At 44.3% G+C, this 18334-nt stretch overlaps 1 protein-coding gene across 2 annotated transcripts in view; it reads left to right on the top strand.

The window, feature by feature from the left end:
• The window catches only part of AKR1A1 (aldo-keto reductase family 1 member A1), a 30604-nt gene that overhangs the window by 10777 nt on the left and 1493 nt on the right, over nucleotides 1–18334 (top strand). For both annotated transcript variants that reach the window (XM_054037970.1, XM_054037969.1), the window contains exons 3-8: nucleotides 5416–5535; nucleotides 8304–8455; nucleotides 11786–11981; nucleotides 13739–13938; nucleotides 14804–14876; nucleotides 16452–16538. In XM_054037970.1, coding sequence (XP_053893945.1) covers nucleotides 5416–5535; nucleotides 8304–8455; nucleotides 11786–11981; nucleotides 13739–13938; nucleotides 14804–14876; nucleotides 16452–16538 — 828 coding nt within the window. The remainder of the gene's footprint in view (nucleotides 1–5415; nucleotides 5536–8303; nucleotides 8456–11785; nucleotides 11982–13738; nucleotides 13939–14803; nucleotides 14877–16451; nucleotides 16539–18334) is intronic.

Here is an 18334-nt window from a genome sequence, read left to right as displayed (position 1 = left end):
TCCTCCCTGGATGCAGAGAGACTGCCATAGCTTCCTCTAGAATCTGTCATCTCCTTTCTGAGCATGGGTCCAATGGGGTGGCTGCATGATGGTGTGATATTACAGGAAAGCATTGGACAGTCCCTTCATGATGGCTTGGAGCAGTGCAGATGCCTGGTTACCACTGTGATGGGGATCTATAAATACCTACATAGATTTCACCTTGCAGTGGGCTGAATGGAACTGGTGAATTGCAAATAAGACAATGGATCCTGTAACAAGTCTGGACTCCTGAGTTCTGTTCCCAGATCTTCCACTGACTTACTATGCGACCTTGAGCAAATCACTTAACTGCTCTGTCTTAGCTTACCCATTGCAAAATGGGTTTAATAATATTTGCTTATCTCCCTAGGGGTATGGATGGGTTTTTGAGATCCTTGAGAATGTAAGAACGGCCATACTGGGTCAAATCAATGGTCTATCTAGCCAGTATCCTGTCTTCTGACAGTGGCCAATGACAGATGTTTCAGAGGGAATGAACAGAACAGGTAATCATCAAGTGATCCATCCCCTGTCGACCATTCCCAGCTTCTGGAAAACAGAGACTGGGGACACCATCCCTGCCCATCCTTGCTAATAGCCATTGATAGACCTATCCTCCGTGAACTTGCTAGTTCTTTTTTCAACCCTGTTATAGTCTTGGCCTTCACAACATCCTCTGGCAAAGAGTTCCAAAGGTTGTGCGTTGAGTGAAGAAATACTTCCTTTTGTTTGTTTTAAACCTGCCACCTATTAATTTCATTTGGTGACCCCTAGTTCTTGTGTTATGAGGAGTAAATAACACTTCCTTGTTTACTTTCTCCACACCAGTCATGATTTTATAGACCTCTATCATATCGCCCCCCTTAGTTGTCTCTTTTCTCAAGCTGTTCCATACCCCTAATAGTTTTGTTGCTTCCTGCAGCAAGGGGAGGTACCCAGAGGTGGGTCTGATCTCCCCCTTGAGAGTAGCTGTGCACGGGAAGAGTAAGTTCTGTCCCTCCCCAGCCTGGGGACTAGCAGCTGGAGCCCAGGGAACAGTAGGAGCCCCTGGCTGGGGGCCCCCCAGTCATCTCCCCCCACCCCAATAGCTAGATTTCACAGGGGAGGGCTTATTTCATTATCCATGACACGTTTTTCATAGTCATGAATTTGGTAGGGCCCTACTTATTAGCTATCCCTTTCCTAATGATTCCCAACATTCTGTTAGCTTTTTTGACTGCCGCTGCACATTGTGGATAGTTCTCTGAAAACATCCACTCAGTGACTCCAAGATCTCATTTTTGAGTGGTAACGGCTAATTTAGACCCCCATCATTTTATATGTATAGTTGGGATTATGTTTTCCAATGTGCATTACTTCGCATTTATCAACAATTAATTTAATCTGCCATTTTGTTGTCCAGTTTTGTCCTTGGGCAAATAGCTACCTTTACTGCAACAGGCAGCCCATAGTTATAAGGTATTTTACCCTCTAAATACTCCTGTCAAACCTGTTTCTCTGGAATGCTTGTTACTCTGACAAAATGAGAACTAATCCTGTTAACCAGTTTTTCAATCAGATTAATTTGTTAATATTTGTACAGAGCTTTGAAAATATAAAGCACTCTGTGGAGGAAGTGTGGCCTAATAGATAGACTGTTGGACTAGGACTTGTCAGAGCCAGGAATAGAGCCCAGGTCTCAGACTGGCCTACTGGATGACTGCAGGCAAGTCACTTCACCTTCCTGCAGTGTACTTTCCCCACCTGTAAAACGGGGGTGCTGTTGCTTACTTTGTTAGTAAAGCACTTTGAGATTTATAGTTGTAGAGCTGTATAACATCTAGGAATTATTAATACTACTACTAAGTACTATTCTTATTCTCAAATCTTGTTTTCAGGTTAGAAATATCTTCTCTCTTGGATTCTTTCAATAAAGCTCTTTAGCAGATCTGGAAACCTGGTTAGGATTCAGAGTAGCAGCCGTGTTAGTCTGTATCCGCAAAAAGAACAGGAGTACTTGTGGCACCTTAGAGACTAACAAATTTAGGATGTCCTGGTTAGGATGTTTGCCTTTGTGTGGAACAGTGACTCACGCAGTTCAAACTGTAAAACTTTAGTAGCTCTCAGGACAGGAAAGACACATGCAAATATCTTGACTAAATCTATAAGCCTTGTGAAATGACCAGTCCTGGTTTCCCAGTATTGAAAATTTAACTTGCACATGTAGGCGGGAGACGGCACCCCTGTGTTTAAGCTGTCTTGTAAAGGCATGTCCAGGGCTTTTTGTCCTTAGGCACTGCCTAAGAAATCACTTTGTCTGTGGGGGTTCATGTGCTGGTTTGGATGTGACTGCCACAGTTTCAGGGTTAACTGCATCTTTGACAACCCCTTCCTCCTGGTTCTTCCTCGAGGGCATCCACTTTTAAGGTTTCAGGCTCCCAGGTGTCACCTCTCTTGGACAGAGACCCACATCTCTCTCCCTCTAGACCAGGGATTTAGGCTTGTAGTCCTGCACCTCGCTGTGATTTCCCCAGCAGGTCTGATCATGGTCCAGTGCCTGTGGTTAACCTTTCTCCAGGGGCTACAACAATAGAGAGAGAGCCCTGCACAGATACAATATTTGGATCCACATCCATTCGCAATCCACAAACATGGTCTGCAAATATCTGCAGATTTGCAGGGTTCTAAACATATATCAGTTTCCAACCAGCCTTCACAGAGCAAAACACATTTATTCTTAGGGTACAAGCATTACAGAGAAAACATGTAAAAGCAATAAACGTTCCTATATGCAGGCTAAAAGCTTACCAGAGGTTACCCATCCATTTTATGGAATCCTCGTAGGCCAAAGTCTTTCCAACCCTTCAGCAAGATTGGGGCCCCGTGGACAAAAGTTTGCTTGTTTGCAGGATCAGAAAGTAGGCCCTGTGTTAGTTTAAACTCAGCCTCATTATATCAAAAGGGCTCTCTTTGTCTGATTCCTGAAAACCCAGTTTGAACCTGTATATGAACTTCTCTGGGGTTGTTTAGACTTTCATTAACTTGCCTTAATCACCCCCTCCTTCCCCTGTTGTTTTTAGTTCCTGGAGGAGCTGTTGTAACCTCAGCAGATGGAGTAGGACACAATCAATGGCCCACGATTATACATAAACTTAATACAATATGGTCTCCAAAGATCGTGCATGCAGTTCCAATATCTGTCAGTGGCACTTTTGCAGAGAGCTTTCAAAATCAAGTCCTCTGTGTCCTCCTTCTCCTGAACAATTACTGACACACATCTATCTTCCTGCTCCTTATCCTTCCATCTTAATAGACACCATTGCCCATGGGGACAGGGAATGGATTGGAGCTGTACTATGGAACATGTTTAAGTTCCTTCTCGGAGCAGATGCTTCTGCTCCATGGCTTTCTATAATCAATAAGTCATTATTGTTCTGTTCTCTTTGGGGGTGATTGGACTGCATAAAACATTAACATGTTGAGTGATTTCATAACCCAGGCACTGTTTGTAGTAACCATTTCAACAGAAAAGTATGTGTCATAGTGAAAGTAAGGCCTATACATCTTGTCCGTGTTGAAGAAGAAGGAAAAACTTTTTTTTTTTGGTCATAGTGACTAAGGGAAATTTTCTCTTCAATGCAGATATTGTCTTAACACACCAAAGAACCTCATCAAAATATCCTGCATGTAGCTTCCCCTTTCCTTTCAACAACTAAAAGAAATAAAATCTAGCAGGAGCCAATAGAGATCTACTCCATACTTAATTTATCTTTTAAATCTATATTGTAAACCAGAACGTTTTATTGTCTTTCCTCAGTATGTATTATTCCACTGGCTTTGAAATGGAAAATGCAGGTGCTTTGATAAATTAGTTAAAAGATCATCTAGTTTCACTGTTTCTTCTTTAACTGTCTCTGTATCCTGTGGAAATTCTGTTTTTTCTCTTCTTACGGGAATACCACATGAGAATATTTTTGTTATTTGTATTCTGGTAGCACTGGGAGTATGTCTACACAGCAAGAGTGCTTCCCAGCGTGGGGAGCCAGACACAGGCTAGTTCTGCTTCAACTAGGATGCTAAAAATAGCAGCGTGGCCTTGGCAGCACAGGTCAGTCACCCGAGTACTATCCTGCCCGACCCTCTGGGTATGTACTTGGGTGGCTAGTCCATTCCACCATGGCCACACTGCTCTTTTTAGCATGCCAGCTCAAGTGGAACTAGCCTGCGTCTGTTTACCTGCACTGGGAAGCACCCTCCCAGCTGCTGTGTAGACCTTCAGGGAGCACTGAAAAGCTGTCAGGACCCCATGTGCTAGACCCTATACAAATGCCTCGCAAGAGACAGTCCCTGCCATGAAAAGTTTACCATCTGCACAGACAAAGTAGCAAAATAACAATACAATGTGGGAAGAGATTAACTTCCTCTGTTTCCACGGGTGGAAGCATATCACAGCCACAAAAGCCTGTGCTAGCTCAGGATGCTAACTCTTCCCACACTGATAAAATAGACCCAGTGTTTAGGTCTGGATCATCCTAAAAGAGACTATATAACTACTGGCCAAATGGTCCCCCATGGGCAGCTAAAATAAAAGATGACTCTGTATAGGCCTTACCTTCTCTGCCCACGGACGGGCCATCATTATTTGTAGCAGTCTCTTGCTGCTTATAGAATAATGGGGTTTGAATTTTTATTTTTTTCTTACCCAAAAGCAGCCTGAGAAGTTTGGAGAGTGCACTCTACTAGCTTGTCTCTAGGCTTACTACACTCCTAAGGCATGCCCTGCAGGGGTGTGAGCGCTTCAGTGCGGAGACTTTGTTAGTGGAGTGGCTTTCATTGTTCTGGAGTAGAGGAGAACATAGGAAGTGAACAAAACCATAGGAGATCCTGGTACGTGCATTGGAGCAGACTTTATTGGGATGTAATAACCTTACATTTCAGAAATGCAGTGTGAGGAATTTAACAAAGCCCTGTACTCTAATAATCTTGGAAGCCCTGTAAGCTAATAATTTTTTAATTTAAAACCTAACTCGTTCTCCATGGATAGTGCTTACAGGCACTGGCTATAAGGTGGCTGGGACTATACCAGTAGGAGCTTCTTGGCACATAGGGAGAATATGGCAGCTGTGCCATTCCTTAAGGGTAATAGCCATCTTTGGCCAGCGAGCTCTACATGCCTGCATGGAGGATCAGTGCTTTCCTAACAGCACTTGCTTTGCATAGTCCTTGTACTCAGATGATCACAAGGGCTGCAGAAGGCTCCTTGAGTACTTCTCAACTTGTCCTGCTCTTGCATCGAGTTCTTAAAAAATAAATAAATAAACGCTCATTATGGATCTACAATAGCTTTTTCTTCAAAATAAACCAGATCTTCCCATTGGTTATGCTGCTTTAATCTGTATTTGTTTGTGATTACAGGTGAAGGAGGCAGTGAAGTATGCTCTCGGTGCAGGTTATCGTCACGTTGACTGTGCTACAGTTTACAGCAATGAAGCAGAGATAGGTGAAGCCTTCCAGGAGAGTGTCGGGCCAGATAAGGTGAAAAAGGATCAGTGAATGTAAACTGGATTGTAAATTGCAGCTCTACCCTGAAAAGGGACTCTGCAATGCCATTTTTACAAAGTTCTGCATATTAATGTATCCTAGTTATTTCTAGGTTAGATAGAATTTTCTCTCCCAGATCTATGCTGGTTTTTCAGGTCAGACTTTAGTAAAATCTTTTCTCACTACAACAGATGATTGCTCAGAATGCAAACCGGGAACCTGGAGAGTAAGAAGGAGCCTTTTTTGCTCTGCAGTTGCTTTTCAGGGACCCCCTTTAAGGTGTCCCAATTTGGGCACCCAAAAATAAACATGCCCCAAATCACTAGTTACTTTTGAAAATCTTGGTCATACTTTTTAAAAAGTCACTTGAGCTCGTCAGCCTAGACGCAACACAACATGGGGGAATCTATGTGTGAGGCCTGGTCTACACTAAACAGATAGGTCAATCCAGCTACATCAGTCAGTGGTGTGAAAAATCCACACCACTGAGCAACATAGTGTAAGCTGACCACCTAAACCCCTGCTGTAGACCGTGCTAGATCGAGTCGACCTAGCTACTGTCTCTCAGGGAGGTATATTACCTACGCCAATGGGAGAACCCCTCCCATTTCAAGTGTAGACAAGCCCTGAGTCCAGGGGTGAAAATAAGTTAAAGGACTTACTGGTACGCCGGAGTCCTGAGCAGGGGCGTGGCCTCAACCGGAATAGATGGTGCCTTTAAATCACCCCCCTGGAGCCAGGGCCGGCTCCAGGCACCAGCTGAGCAAGCTGGTGCTTGGGGTGGCAGATTGTTGGAGGCGGCATTCTGCCCAATCCTAGGGCGGCACAGCCGCTTTTTTGTTTTTGTTTTTTGTTGTTGTTCCGCTCCGGCCGCCCTGTAAGGGGCGGCGGCGTGGAGAACCAGGGCAGTCCTCTTCCTTCCCTCCCCGCCGACCGGAGCGGAGCCCTCGCGGCAGGAGACGGCGCAGTGGGAGGGGCCGCGTGGCAGCGCCCCTGCTGTAGCCCTGGCCGCCCCCTTCTCCCTCTCTCCTGCCCACTCCCTCCCCTGCTCCCCCCCGCCCTCAGCCGGTCCCTGGGCTCAGGGGCAATTTAAAGGGCTCTGACCACCACTACCGCAGCAGAGCTCTGGGCCCTTTAAATTGCTGACTGAGCCCTGTCGCCGCTACCCCGGGGCTCCGGCAGCCTGGCTCGGGTGGTGATTTAAAGGGCCTGGGGCTCCGGCAGTGGGGAGCCCCTGGCCCTTTAACTCCCCGCCCGAGCCCGGCTGCCGGAGCCCCGGGGAGCGGCGGCAAGGGCCTGGGCTCCCAGCAGCGGCAGGAGCCCCAGAACCTTTAAATCATTGCTGGAGCCCTGGCCCCGCTACCCGGGGCTCCAGCAGCAGGGCTCCCAAGGCGATTTAAAGGGCTCCAGCTGCTGCGGGGAGCCCTGGGCCCTTTAAATCGCTAGCCTGGGGAAGATGGTCTGGTCCGGCACCATACCGGACCGGCTTACTTTCACCTCTGCCTGAGTCTTAAACTCAGTACCTCACTACTGGAGCCAAGAGGAGGGCCTATTAAAAATGTGTGCTCAGCCTGTATGGAGGAAGGAGCTCCTCCATGCTTTTTTTGGGCAACCTCTCCGAAGCATTGATGTAAGTGTTTTCAGTCCACTTCAGCTGTCCTCTCCAACTTTTCTCCCCCAGCTTGCACCATCCCTCCTGGTGCAAGATAGGCAGGAATAACCAATACAGGGAAGGATAGGACCTTCTACTAGCCAGACAGAATCCAGTGATACTTTTTAAAATGCCAGAGTGGTTTATAAATATTATTTGTTTTAGATTTTCTCTGAACACCATAGGTCAAGCACAAAAATAACAGTGAAATCGATGTGGAAAAAACAAACTAAGAAAATTATAGGTATTGCTCCTATGTATCCGTTTCCTATTCAGAGAGTCTGCTGAAATCCTGGTTCTGTTGAAGTCAGTGGCAAAACTTCCACTGACTTCAATGAGGCCAGGATTTCACCCTTTGTATACAGTATGTAACATACACATTTTCTATTTATTTATAAACATCAGGCTGCTTAACCTCATGCTGGGCTTTAAGCAACTGGGCAAAGTACTTGAAACACATTTCTTGCACTTGCCAAAAATCCAAGTAGGAAGATTTATGGGGTTATTTTTATTTTTGTTGTTGTTTCCATGAGTAGCACTCTTGGAAAATAGTATGTCATGAGTTCAGCAAGTTACAGAAGCTAGTTGGGTCTTTCTCATGGGCATAAAACAGAAATATAAATAAATAACAATTTACATTTGCGTAAATGGAATAGTCTCTCCGCTTTGGCCATGTGTAGTTCAGTAACGGGTAATCAGATCAATTTGCATGTGGGAATAATTTTTGTTGAAATTAATTTAGAGGACAGTATTTAGATTAGTGATGGGAGAACTTAGAGACATTTTTGTGGTTTTGCAAAACTTCCATTAAGTTTCAAAAAGTATCTGGAGATAGGAGGGGAGGCTGTGAGATATTTTAGAACTTTACTTTTCAATATAAAAACTTATTTCTCTTTCCATTCTGGATCCTATGCATTTCTAAAAAATCTCATTCATAGGTTCTAAATTACTCCCTTCTTTATTTTAATTACACTCTGGTGCTTGTTTGCCTTAGGAGTTGGCTAAGGAGTCACTGGCCATTCCTCTTCTGACTAGTGCCTTTGATTGTATTCAGATACGCCTTTGATGTGAACCTGTGCCAATATGTTTTTTTCCCCTCTGTCTCTAAAAGCCTGTTAAGAGGGAGGAGCTATTTGTGACATCGAAACTATGGAATACCAAGCACCACCCAGAAGATGTGGAGCCAGCCTTAAAGAAATCTCTGAAAGATCTGAAACTGGATTACCTGGATCTGTATCTCATGCACTGGCCACATGCCTTCGAGTGAGTTCGGCATGGGAGGAGACCAGGAAGTATAAAAGTAGTGCAGACCATCTGTTTATAAATGGAGGCTAGTTACTGTGCAGCTGTAAATTTCTTGCCACAGATATTGCCTGCAAGGTATTTCCTGACGTTGTTAATACGGTGAGCTTGAAATGTCTAGTCTGGGCCCCGACTGCTGTCCCTCCAAATGTGTATATGCATTTTGCATAAGGACAGATAGACAAAGAATGTTTCCAGTTCATCCCAGTTCTTTGCATTTGAAATGAGTTTTAGCATTAGTAAAATCTGGAAACCGTCTACAAGGAAGATGGATATCTCCTCCTGATAATTGTTCTCATTAGTTTGCAATTATAAAGCTATAAATAATGGATTTAAACTTGAAATTAAGTCTTATCTGATTTTTAAACTGCACTAAATTTTTATTAATAATGAGAGCAATTAGGGAGCAGAAGCAGTTTTCAGAGAGGCAGTGGAATCCTCATGATTACTAGATACGTACTGTCACAGTTCCCGAGATAACTGCACCTCTGACCCCTGCATTGCCTCTAGGAGGGCACCCCCACTTAGGTCTCAGGCCTCATCTTTTTCAGGACGACTCCTAGACAGGGGATTTGCAATTCCCTGTGATCACCTTAGCAGATCTGACTGCAGTTCAGCACCAGCAGTCCTGTTCTTTCAGGGGCAGTGCCAGGGTTAACCAGTGATCAGCCGGCCTTCAGAAAGCAAAGTAGTGTTTATTCAGAACAAAAGCATTACAGAGAAAACATGTTAAAAACAGTAAATGCAGGTTTTGGTTTATCAGACAGATCTTCCACATGGAGATCATGATAGGAACAAAGTACTTCAACGTCTACCCACAGGGCCTATCCCTTTTGGTCACAGTGTCATGTCAGTTCTTGGATTGAGTGAGAGTGACACCCCCCACCCCACCATTCCCCCCGCCCCCAGTGTCAGGCTGGTAACTTTATACAGTCACAATTCTTTGTTAGCTGTCCTTAACCTGCTCAAACTAGTATATGAAATTTGCAGGGGGTGGTGAGGGCAGGGGACTTCTCCCCCAGGAGATAATTAATACAAATTCCTAGACAGTGTCTAGGAATTCGTATTAATTATCTCCCAGTGATTGTAGTTATTGCAAGAAATTCCTGTAACTCCCCTATGGAGCTAAACAAATTCTTGGCCCATACAGATTACATATAATATTTATAAAGTTGGTCTAGTAGCCTTTGAATATTCTATGTGTCCATATATCTGTCACACCTCCCAAATCACAGCACTAGGTGGCCTTGGGATCTGAGTGAGGGTACGTCTATACTTACCTCCGAGTTCGGCGGTAAGCAATCGATCTTCTGGGATCGATTTATCGCATCTTGACTAGGCACGATAAATCGATCCCGGAAGTGCTTGCCGTCGACATTGGTACTCCTGCTCCGTGAGAGGAGTACGCGGAGTCGACGGGGGAGCCTGCCTGCCGCGTGTGGACCCACGGTCAGTACCTTGTAGTTCGAACTAAGATACTTCGACTTCAGCTACGTTATTCACATAGCTGAAGTTGCATATCTTAGTTCGAACTGGGGGGTTAGCGTGGACCAGCCCTGAGTTAGCTAGAAGTGCCTTAACTAGGTGTAACAGGATTAATGAAACACATCCCTGCTGGTATAGTTACATTGACTTAAATGGAGCTATGTCAGTTTACACCAGCTGAGAATCTGACGTGTCATGAAGGAAAAATCTTCCCGAAGGTAAGATCTGTTAGTGTGGAATAGTCTCCCAGGGGAATGGTGAAGTCCCATCAGGCTTAAGCTTGGGCTTGAGTCATTTAATACTGGACTGGGTAAAACCCTTAAGTATACACTGTAGGGGCCAATCCTATAGCTGTAGAAGGATGGACTAAATGTGACCTGCTATTACTTAAGTGTGAGCCTCTGTCAGATCAATTACACAGGAGATCCTCTCAACAGGCCAGCTCTCTATCAGATTCAGAGGAACTCAAATTGTTGGCTCCTGGGAGCGCCCAAAGAGGCATTTCCATTTTTTAGAAGTGTCATGTGACCCGAACTGGACAACGAGTAGCACATTGTGAGTGATACAAGAAAAGACTGTTCAGCACTAAGTATATCCCTTTAGGTAACTTAGTGAGGCAATGCATTAAAGGTTCTAGTCTCTGAATGATCAGATGTAAAACAAATGTATGGGGAAGTTGAGCTGAAGGGTTGTACTTAAATGGGAACTGATACTTTCAGTTAGAACCACAGTGTCCATGGGTCTTGAGGACGAATCCTCTCACCCCAATACACAAAAAGCTAGAAGTGAAACCATGTTTCCGGAGCATTTCTGTTGACATGTGATGCTGTTTTCCCCCTACAGCATCTCATAAGACTGTATTCTAAATTATATTTGGTGCTCAGTCTACCTACTCACTGAGCAAGAACCCTCCCACTCAGTCTGATGCCCCTGATCCCTCACTCCCAACTCCTGCCATTTTCGCAATCCCAACATTTTCCTTTCAACTGGGGGAGTATAGGAAATGTGTGTCTCCAAAGACTGAGGCAGCAGTGCAGCTAGTCAGAGATGCTCCTTAAATAGCTTGGTCAGGCCCCGTCCCATCTTGCGTTCAGCAGAATCCAGTTTTATACCTCCCACAATGCACTGTTGTGCCACCAGGCCAGCCGGATTCGGTGTGTGTTATATGTGTTGCTATGGCTAATTGGAAACACTCCTAACCCAGGAGCAGGAAGGTGTGATTTATTTATTTATTTTTTTAAAGACGAATTCCCACTGGGAGCTGAGCTCATATCCACTGCTGACATTGCAGTACAGTGCCAGGGAAAGGGAATATTGGACTATTCCAAGCGCCCTCTTCTGGATGAATGTGAAACCAAAGTCCCTTCGGTAGCAGGCTGGCTCCAGATGGAAGTTTAAAATTCCTGTAGGAATCTTCAAAAACTATGAAGGGATTATCTTTGTCCTGGCAAACGTTCTCTTTTTTCAATCCAATATTTTCTAAGGTCAGAGTCTGTGGATGAACTGTTGCTTGAGTGTATAATGATGGTCATGTTCTCATATAGTCACTGCATTGTAGGTAGATAGCTTTGAGTACTCTACAGTAAGTTACCTTGACTAAGAAAGACACCGTATACCAACCAGTTTTCCATATGGTAAATAAGCATATTGGAATCTAAAGGAGATGTAGGCTTATCTCACACAGTGCCTTGTAAAGCATGTATTGGACTTTTACAAGTATTTTAAAGAATATTTCTTTTACTGGACATTTACTGTAATAAAAATCTCCATGCACTGTGTTTGTACTGTGTTTTTGCAATGTTGTAGACGAGGAGATACTCTTTTCCCAAAGAACCCTGATGGCATGATGCGTTTTGACTACATTGACTACAAGGAAACTTGGAAGGCTATGGAGAAGCTGGTGGAGAAAGGTCTGGTGAAGGCCATTGGACTGTCCAACTTCAACAGCCGTCAGATTGATGACATCCTCAGCATGGCTGCTGTCAAACCCGCTGTACTACAGGTGAGACACGGGCAGGCAAGTGGGAACAGACCTCTGTGTGAAAGGGCAAAGTCTGTGCAGGAAAGGGACATTAGTGTCTACTCTTCTTTATGCAGATCCTATCCATATGAGGAGTGAGCTCATATGACCACTATTTGTTGAGCACAAATAATGTGCATGATGATGTATGACCATAGGAGCAGAATTAGCCCTGCACTGGAGCAGGCACCAGTGCAGGGACAGGCCTGGGCTCCCACCCTATTTGTGTTTGCGTGAATGGGTTTCACCCTGCGTGCAGACTAGTGCAGTTCTGAGGGCTGCCCTCACTTGTGTAGTCCCCATGAAGCTTTGCAGGAGTGCGGAATACTTGGAGTGCAAGAATGCCGTGACCATGCCCCCTGTCTGCCCCTTACCTTCCTCAGAATGACCCCTGTAACCAACACTCCTGCAGAGATGGCACAGATCAGTGCCAGACACAGGAATCCCTTGTGCTGGGGCAATTCCCTGGGGGATGGGTTTATGCCTGTCCTGCAACCCTTTATGCCAGCCTTGCCAAATAAAGTTAATAGAAGAAAAGTTTGCCTTCAAGGATTTCTTGATCTAATTTGTACTGCTTCAGCTGAAGCGCTTCCATTAATCACAGCTGAAGTGGTAAGGACCATGGAGAAAGGCCCTTCCTCAGGTAGGAAAGTTCCAGAACATTTAGGTCTTTTTAGGCCAGAACGAACACCTTTAAACTCAGCCTGGAAGCCAATAAGCAGCCAGGGCAGAGCGTGAACACTGGTGTCAAGTATTCATGATGAGAAACTCCACTAAGCATGCAGGCTGTTGCATTCCACGCCAGCATTACTCTGAGTGGGGTTATGGTGAGAGTGCATTGCAGTAGCTTAATCTTGCAGTGACAAAGGCACGGATTGTAGCAGCAAGAGCCTCATCTGGGGAGAGGGGGGGAAGTCACAGCGTCCTAGAGAGACCTAGATTTTAAACCAGCCATCGTGGCCATTGCGGTTATGTTCATTTAACAGCAGCTGGGGAATCAGCAATTTTCTGATTGTGATCACTCTGTAACAAATAGCCATCACCTTCACAATTCAAGGGGTAGATACAATCCTGCAGGTGCTATCTAAGAGATGGGAATGAAGCCATGGAATGGCAATCTTACCTACTCCTGGTAGGGTGTGTGGGCAAGTCAACATTGCCTCAGAATCAATGCTACTGAAGGCAGCTGATCTAAAAAAAAACTGTTTACAACACTGACCCAACATGGATTAAGCTGACCAGCTGCATTCCGTTATTCTGAGTGCTGTGTAAACAGGCTTGCTCAGTAAATGCATTTTAGGGCATGATGGGAGTTCTTAGTGGATCGAGTAGTTTCTCAGGCTAAGGCAAGAAGTTTGCCATTCAGCTAAAAAAGTATTTCCAATTGGTCAAATCCTCTGTTACATGTTGTACCAGGATACAGGTTGTGGGGACGCTGAGTCTGTCTGAATTCAAGTTCACATCTTGCACAGAGAATTCTAGTATCTTCATACAAGGGAGGTGAGGGTAACTTGTAGAAATCCCTGCCCGCAGCTACCTCCCCTTAGTTAGCTATGCAGCCTAATTCCTTTGCCAAGGTGACTTCTCATTCCTGCTAGCAGTAAACTATTATATCATGGGAATCCCAACAACCGAAACAGACTTCAGTCCTCTTTTTGTTCTGTTGTTGTGCACATAGACTCCTGTTTTGTTGTTGGCTCTTTTTATTGAGGTTTGCTCACTGTGTGTTGCCTTAACAGGTGGAGTGTCATCCCTACCTTGCTCAGAATGAGCTAATAGCTCATTGTAATAAGCGAGGGCTGGTAGTAACGGCATACAGTCCCCTTGGCTCTCCTGATCGAATGTGGAAGCACCCCGATGAACCAGTACTTCTAGAAGAATCTGGGATCAAAAAACTGGCAGAAAAATATGGCAAATCACCTGCTCAAATCCTCCTCAGGTACTGAACAGTCTGTGAGAGTGGTATTCAGCACTGGCCCTATTGATGCAAGTGGCACACAGTTAAAGGGGTTCTGACTGAGACAGTATTTTTATTGTCAATAGAATATTATAGCCATGAAGAGCCCTAAAACACAATATCCTACTAGTTCATCTCTCTTCCATTTGGAAAACCATTATTTTCTCCTCTATTTCTGCTGCAGCACAAGCCAGCCTAGGGTTTTGATTCTATACAGTGCTGAGAAGTTTGTAAGAGTCATGGTAGTTGTCAATGGGAGGCAAGAGGCCTCAGCAACATCTAGGACAGAAGTGGGCAAACTATGGCCCGTGGGACGCTCCTGCCTGGCCCCTGAGCTCCTTTGCCATACCCATCTTCAGTCACGACAGCACAAATGTGGAGTTGGAGTTGGTTAGTCAGCTAGTAGAAGGTGGATGAGAGGAAGAATGATATTCTGCTCAAGGGACTAGAGAGAACCGGAGTCTCTTCCTGGTTTACCTTATGCAAGTTAGTGGGGCCAAAATTTTCTAAAGGGTTTTGCAGTCCAGCTTGAGACATCTTGAGCTTGTTTCAGTTTTTTCAAAACTGATCAGCTGCAGCCCTCAATGAAGTAGTCTAGTGACCATTCTGTCCTGCTCAAGATTGGTGTTGGCCGGTTCTAAGGTAAACCCATGTCCAGCTCACCTCACAGCCATCAAGTGCCCAGAAAGGGGTTCAAGGTGGAGGGAGTAAATATATGTAAAATGCATACACCACCAAGTGAAAGAGGGAACTGTTTGCTTAGAACAGATGTTTCTGTGTGTCCCCCCCCACCCCCTTGGGTTGCATGTGTAGAAGTTGAGGGTTTTCTTCCTTCCCTGTGTAATAGGTGGCAAGTGCAGCGTAAAGTGGTTACCATTCCCAAGAGCGTCACTCCGGCCCGCATTCTGCAAAATCTCCAGGTAAGAGCTCTTCCCCAAAAAGGAGCACTTTTATTAGCAATGCAAATACTTAAGAAATGTCTTTCCTTAGGGGGAAAAAATATGTTAGTAACTGCACAACACAAAAAACAAGGTGCTCATCCCAAGACTCATTACCAACTCTCCAGTTACATACAGGTGTGTACACGCAGACGGGCGGAAAGAATTTTTGGAAAAGAAACTCATTTAAATTTTGAGTGACAGAAGGGTTCGATTACCCACTCCTTGTTTTTAAATGAAAATCCCTTGTCTTTCTTAACTTAGCACTGGAGTTTGCCCTTATCTTAGATAAGTAAACAGTAATTTGTCTTAAAATGGTATTGGCAAAACAGTTTTTGGAAAGAACTGCCACTCTTTTTTTATTATTCCCATTCAATGACTGGGGTGTCTGCAGTCAGCTGCTGTTCTAATTATACTCTTTAGCAGGAATAGGATTAGTGATGGTAGAATTTTAAAGAAACTCCTGCCTGAGCTACAGTTGAGCCAATTCACTTCACTTTAGAAGTCACTGGAAACCAGAGTTTTAAAGTTACTTTGAGGTAAGTCTGTCTGGGTCAGATCTTGAGATCCTTACTCAGGCAAAATTTCTTGGGAGTTTGGCTGGATAAGATTAAAAGCTTGGGCGTAATTCTGCAACTCTTACTTGTATTAAGCCAAATTCTGCCATCCATTACAGTGGTATAAATCTTGAGTAATACCATTGAGTTTAACGTCCTGACGCTGATGTAGACACAGAGTAACTGAGAACAGAATTTGGCCCATTGATTAGCGCTTATTCACAGAAACAGTCCCACTGATTTCTATAGGACAGCGCCTGTGACAGAGGGCTATTCAGTGTGAGCAAGAGCTGTAGTATCAGGCCCTGAGTAAAGACCTCCAGATTTAGCCAGCCCTGTATCTCATTTTTTGTCAAATTGCTTCAACCCCTGTTAATGAACAAATGTAAAAAAGACAGGACCAATCCTGACTCGGTTCTTAGTCTGAGTTTTGCTTGAGTACAAACTAAGTAGAAACTTCAGGATTTGGCCTGTTTAGAGAGATTTTCCCTTAATCTCTAATTTTCAGTGCTTCCCGATGGAAAATGAAATCTCTGCATCAGGAGGCTGTCAAGACTACAGCTTCCAGTATGATAGTTAATTCTTTTGTAATACTGTTTCAAACACCCTTTTTAAATTTAAATACAGTTATTAGAATTTCTAATATTACACTGAGGTTTTTCCTTTAAAGTCCAGACAAAAGCATTCTGTAGTTACATTTTAAATTATTCTGGTCTATTGTTCCTTTGTGTGTGTATATTGGTACTGTTGCAGGGCCCCAGGTCGATGCTTCTAGATGTTACTATTTCATTCTGTGTGTTGGTATACTGAGGCATGCAGGTGCAAGCCTCCCTTATCTTCAAGCCACCCCCCTCGTTTGTCGGGTCTCTGAAGGAGCTCAGATCAGAGGGAGTTGGGCTGTAATTTTTACAAAGGGAACAAGACAGGGTGGCAAGGTTCGGGGGCTATGGAGACTGGCAACCACAGTCCAAGAATAAACCTGTAATTTGTTTTGTTTTAGGTGTTTGACTTTAATCTCACAGGAGAAGAGATGGATCACATTGGAAGCCTGAATAAAAACTGGCGATACATTGTGCCAATGGTTACTGTAAGTTTCTCTGGCTGGGTCCGGGGGAGAAAGTGAGTGTGTGTGTGTGTGTTTTGTCTCTGTACTCTTCCTTTCATCATCCCCTGCCAGAGCTATCAGTGGACAAAACATTGCATCTTATTAGGGTAATGAAGCTGGAGATAAAAGCGAGGTGAGGGAATTGTAGATGAGGCACGTGAGGGTACTGGATGGCTAGCGTAGTGGCAGTGTTGATCTATTAAAGCACCTTTAGCTTGTCTCAGTCTGCTCGAAGCCCAGGCACAGCCCGCTGGCTTGAAAAGTGCGGAAGGGCCAAAAGGAAGAGGATGCTGCTCTCTACAACTAATGCCCAGAGAGGGATGATTGAAGAAATGCTCCCTGCTTCCCGGCCCTCCCTTCTTCTCACCGTTCCCTCCTTGTCCCCTGTTGCTGACACCAGTGATTCTCCTTTGCTCTCCATCTCTAACCCTTTTACTGCCCCTTTGACTGGATTGCCTCCTGTCTTCTGACCTTCTCTCATTCCTCCTGAGCCTCTCTTCTCTCAAAATACAAGGACTTACCTACCAGCTTGCCTGGACAGATTGCTGTTTGTGGGTGCATATGCAGGGTTTGCAGGCACACCTGTTGCTGACAGAGGTCCTTTCTAGTGTTGATATTCATGCTGCTAACAGAGCTGTTGACTAATCAATCACAAAATATGCTAAGAATATGTACCTGGTAGCTGGAATAATTCAGGTGCCTTTGTTGTATGGAAGAAACTATCAGCATCATGGTGATTCACTAAGCAGATAATGAGACAAAAGAGGGTAGTTCAAAGTGTTAGCTCATCCAGCTAGGAAGAGGCTAAATGCTGTGCAGCTGGGCTTCAAAGATGCAAAATGAAACAGGAAAAAATGAGATGGGAAGTATTTTAAATAGGAATCTATTGCCACGTCGGAGTGGGACCCTCCGTCCACCTTTTTTTATGGTTTTAAGAAGTGTTTCATGATCTCCAAATACCATTTATTTAAAAATAAACTACCTTTTAAAATCTCATGTATCTAATCTATACTATCTAGGTTTTTTAGCATGGCATCTGAGCACTTAAAAATCACACTCGATAGGACATGCATTTTTCTTGCTTTACCACATTTAGCATGAAACCACAGCGACTAATAGGATATATGGATTAAGGACAAGATTACAAAAAAAATCTAAAGTTTGACTCTTAAATCCATATGTAGGTGGCTAAATAAGTGGTCTGATTCAACCCCCCCCCCAATTCTCCCCCCTCGCCCCCCCCAAAAAAAAGGTTGTATCGGCACCTGTTGCGGGGGGAAGGAGGGTGTGTGTAGTCATAACTGGATACCAGTGTCAAGTCAATACTTCCCTAAAAAAATCAATGACAAAAGTACACATTTTGGCAGAGCTGTAATGACCACAAAGCAGGAAGGCATGATTGACAGCTCTCTAGTGTGCATGGTGATCTATTTTATTGAATAAGTAGCTATTGTTGGTTTGGTGCATATTTGATTTTTATTTCAAGGTTTCTGTGGAAAGGGCATTTGGTAACTAACACTCTTTAACCCCCCTCTAAATACCAATACAAGGCAGATGCTCCCCTGCAAAAACCCCTTGAGATCCAGAAACTGGGTAGCGAATATTTCCACCAGTTGTTTTTTGTTCAGCCAGATAGTTGTACAGTACAAAGAAATAGAATGGAACGGAACGCGGCTCATAAGGCGAGATGTGCACTGCTAACAAGCATACTTACCTGCAAGAAGTGCTGTCTTACACAGAGCAGCTTTGAGAAATGGGGGAGCATGGAGGAAAGGAAA

Source organism: Malaclemys terrapin, chromosome 8, assembly GCF_027887155.1.
Source record: "Malaclemys terrapin pileata isolate rMalTer1 chromosome 8, rMalTer1.hap1, whole genome shotgun sequence".
NCBI classification, from domain to species: domain Eukaryota; kingdom Metazoa; phylum Chordata; order Testudines; family Emydidae; genus Malaclemys; species Malaclemys terrapin.
The sequence above is the reverse complement of the archived record's forward strand: the minus strand, read 5'-3'. Positions and strand labels throughout refer to the sequence as shown.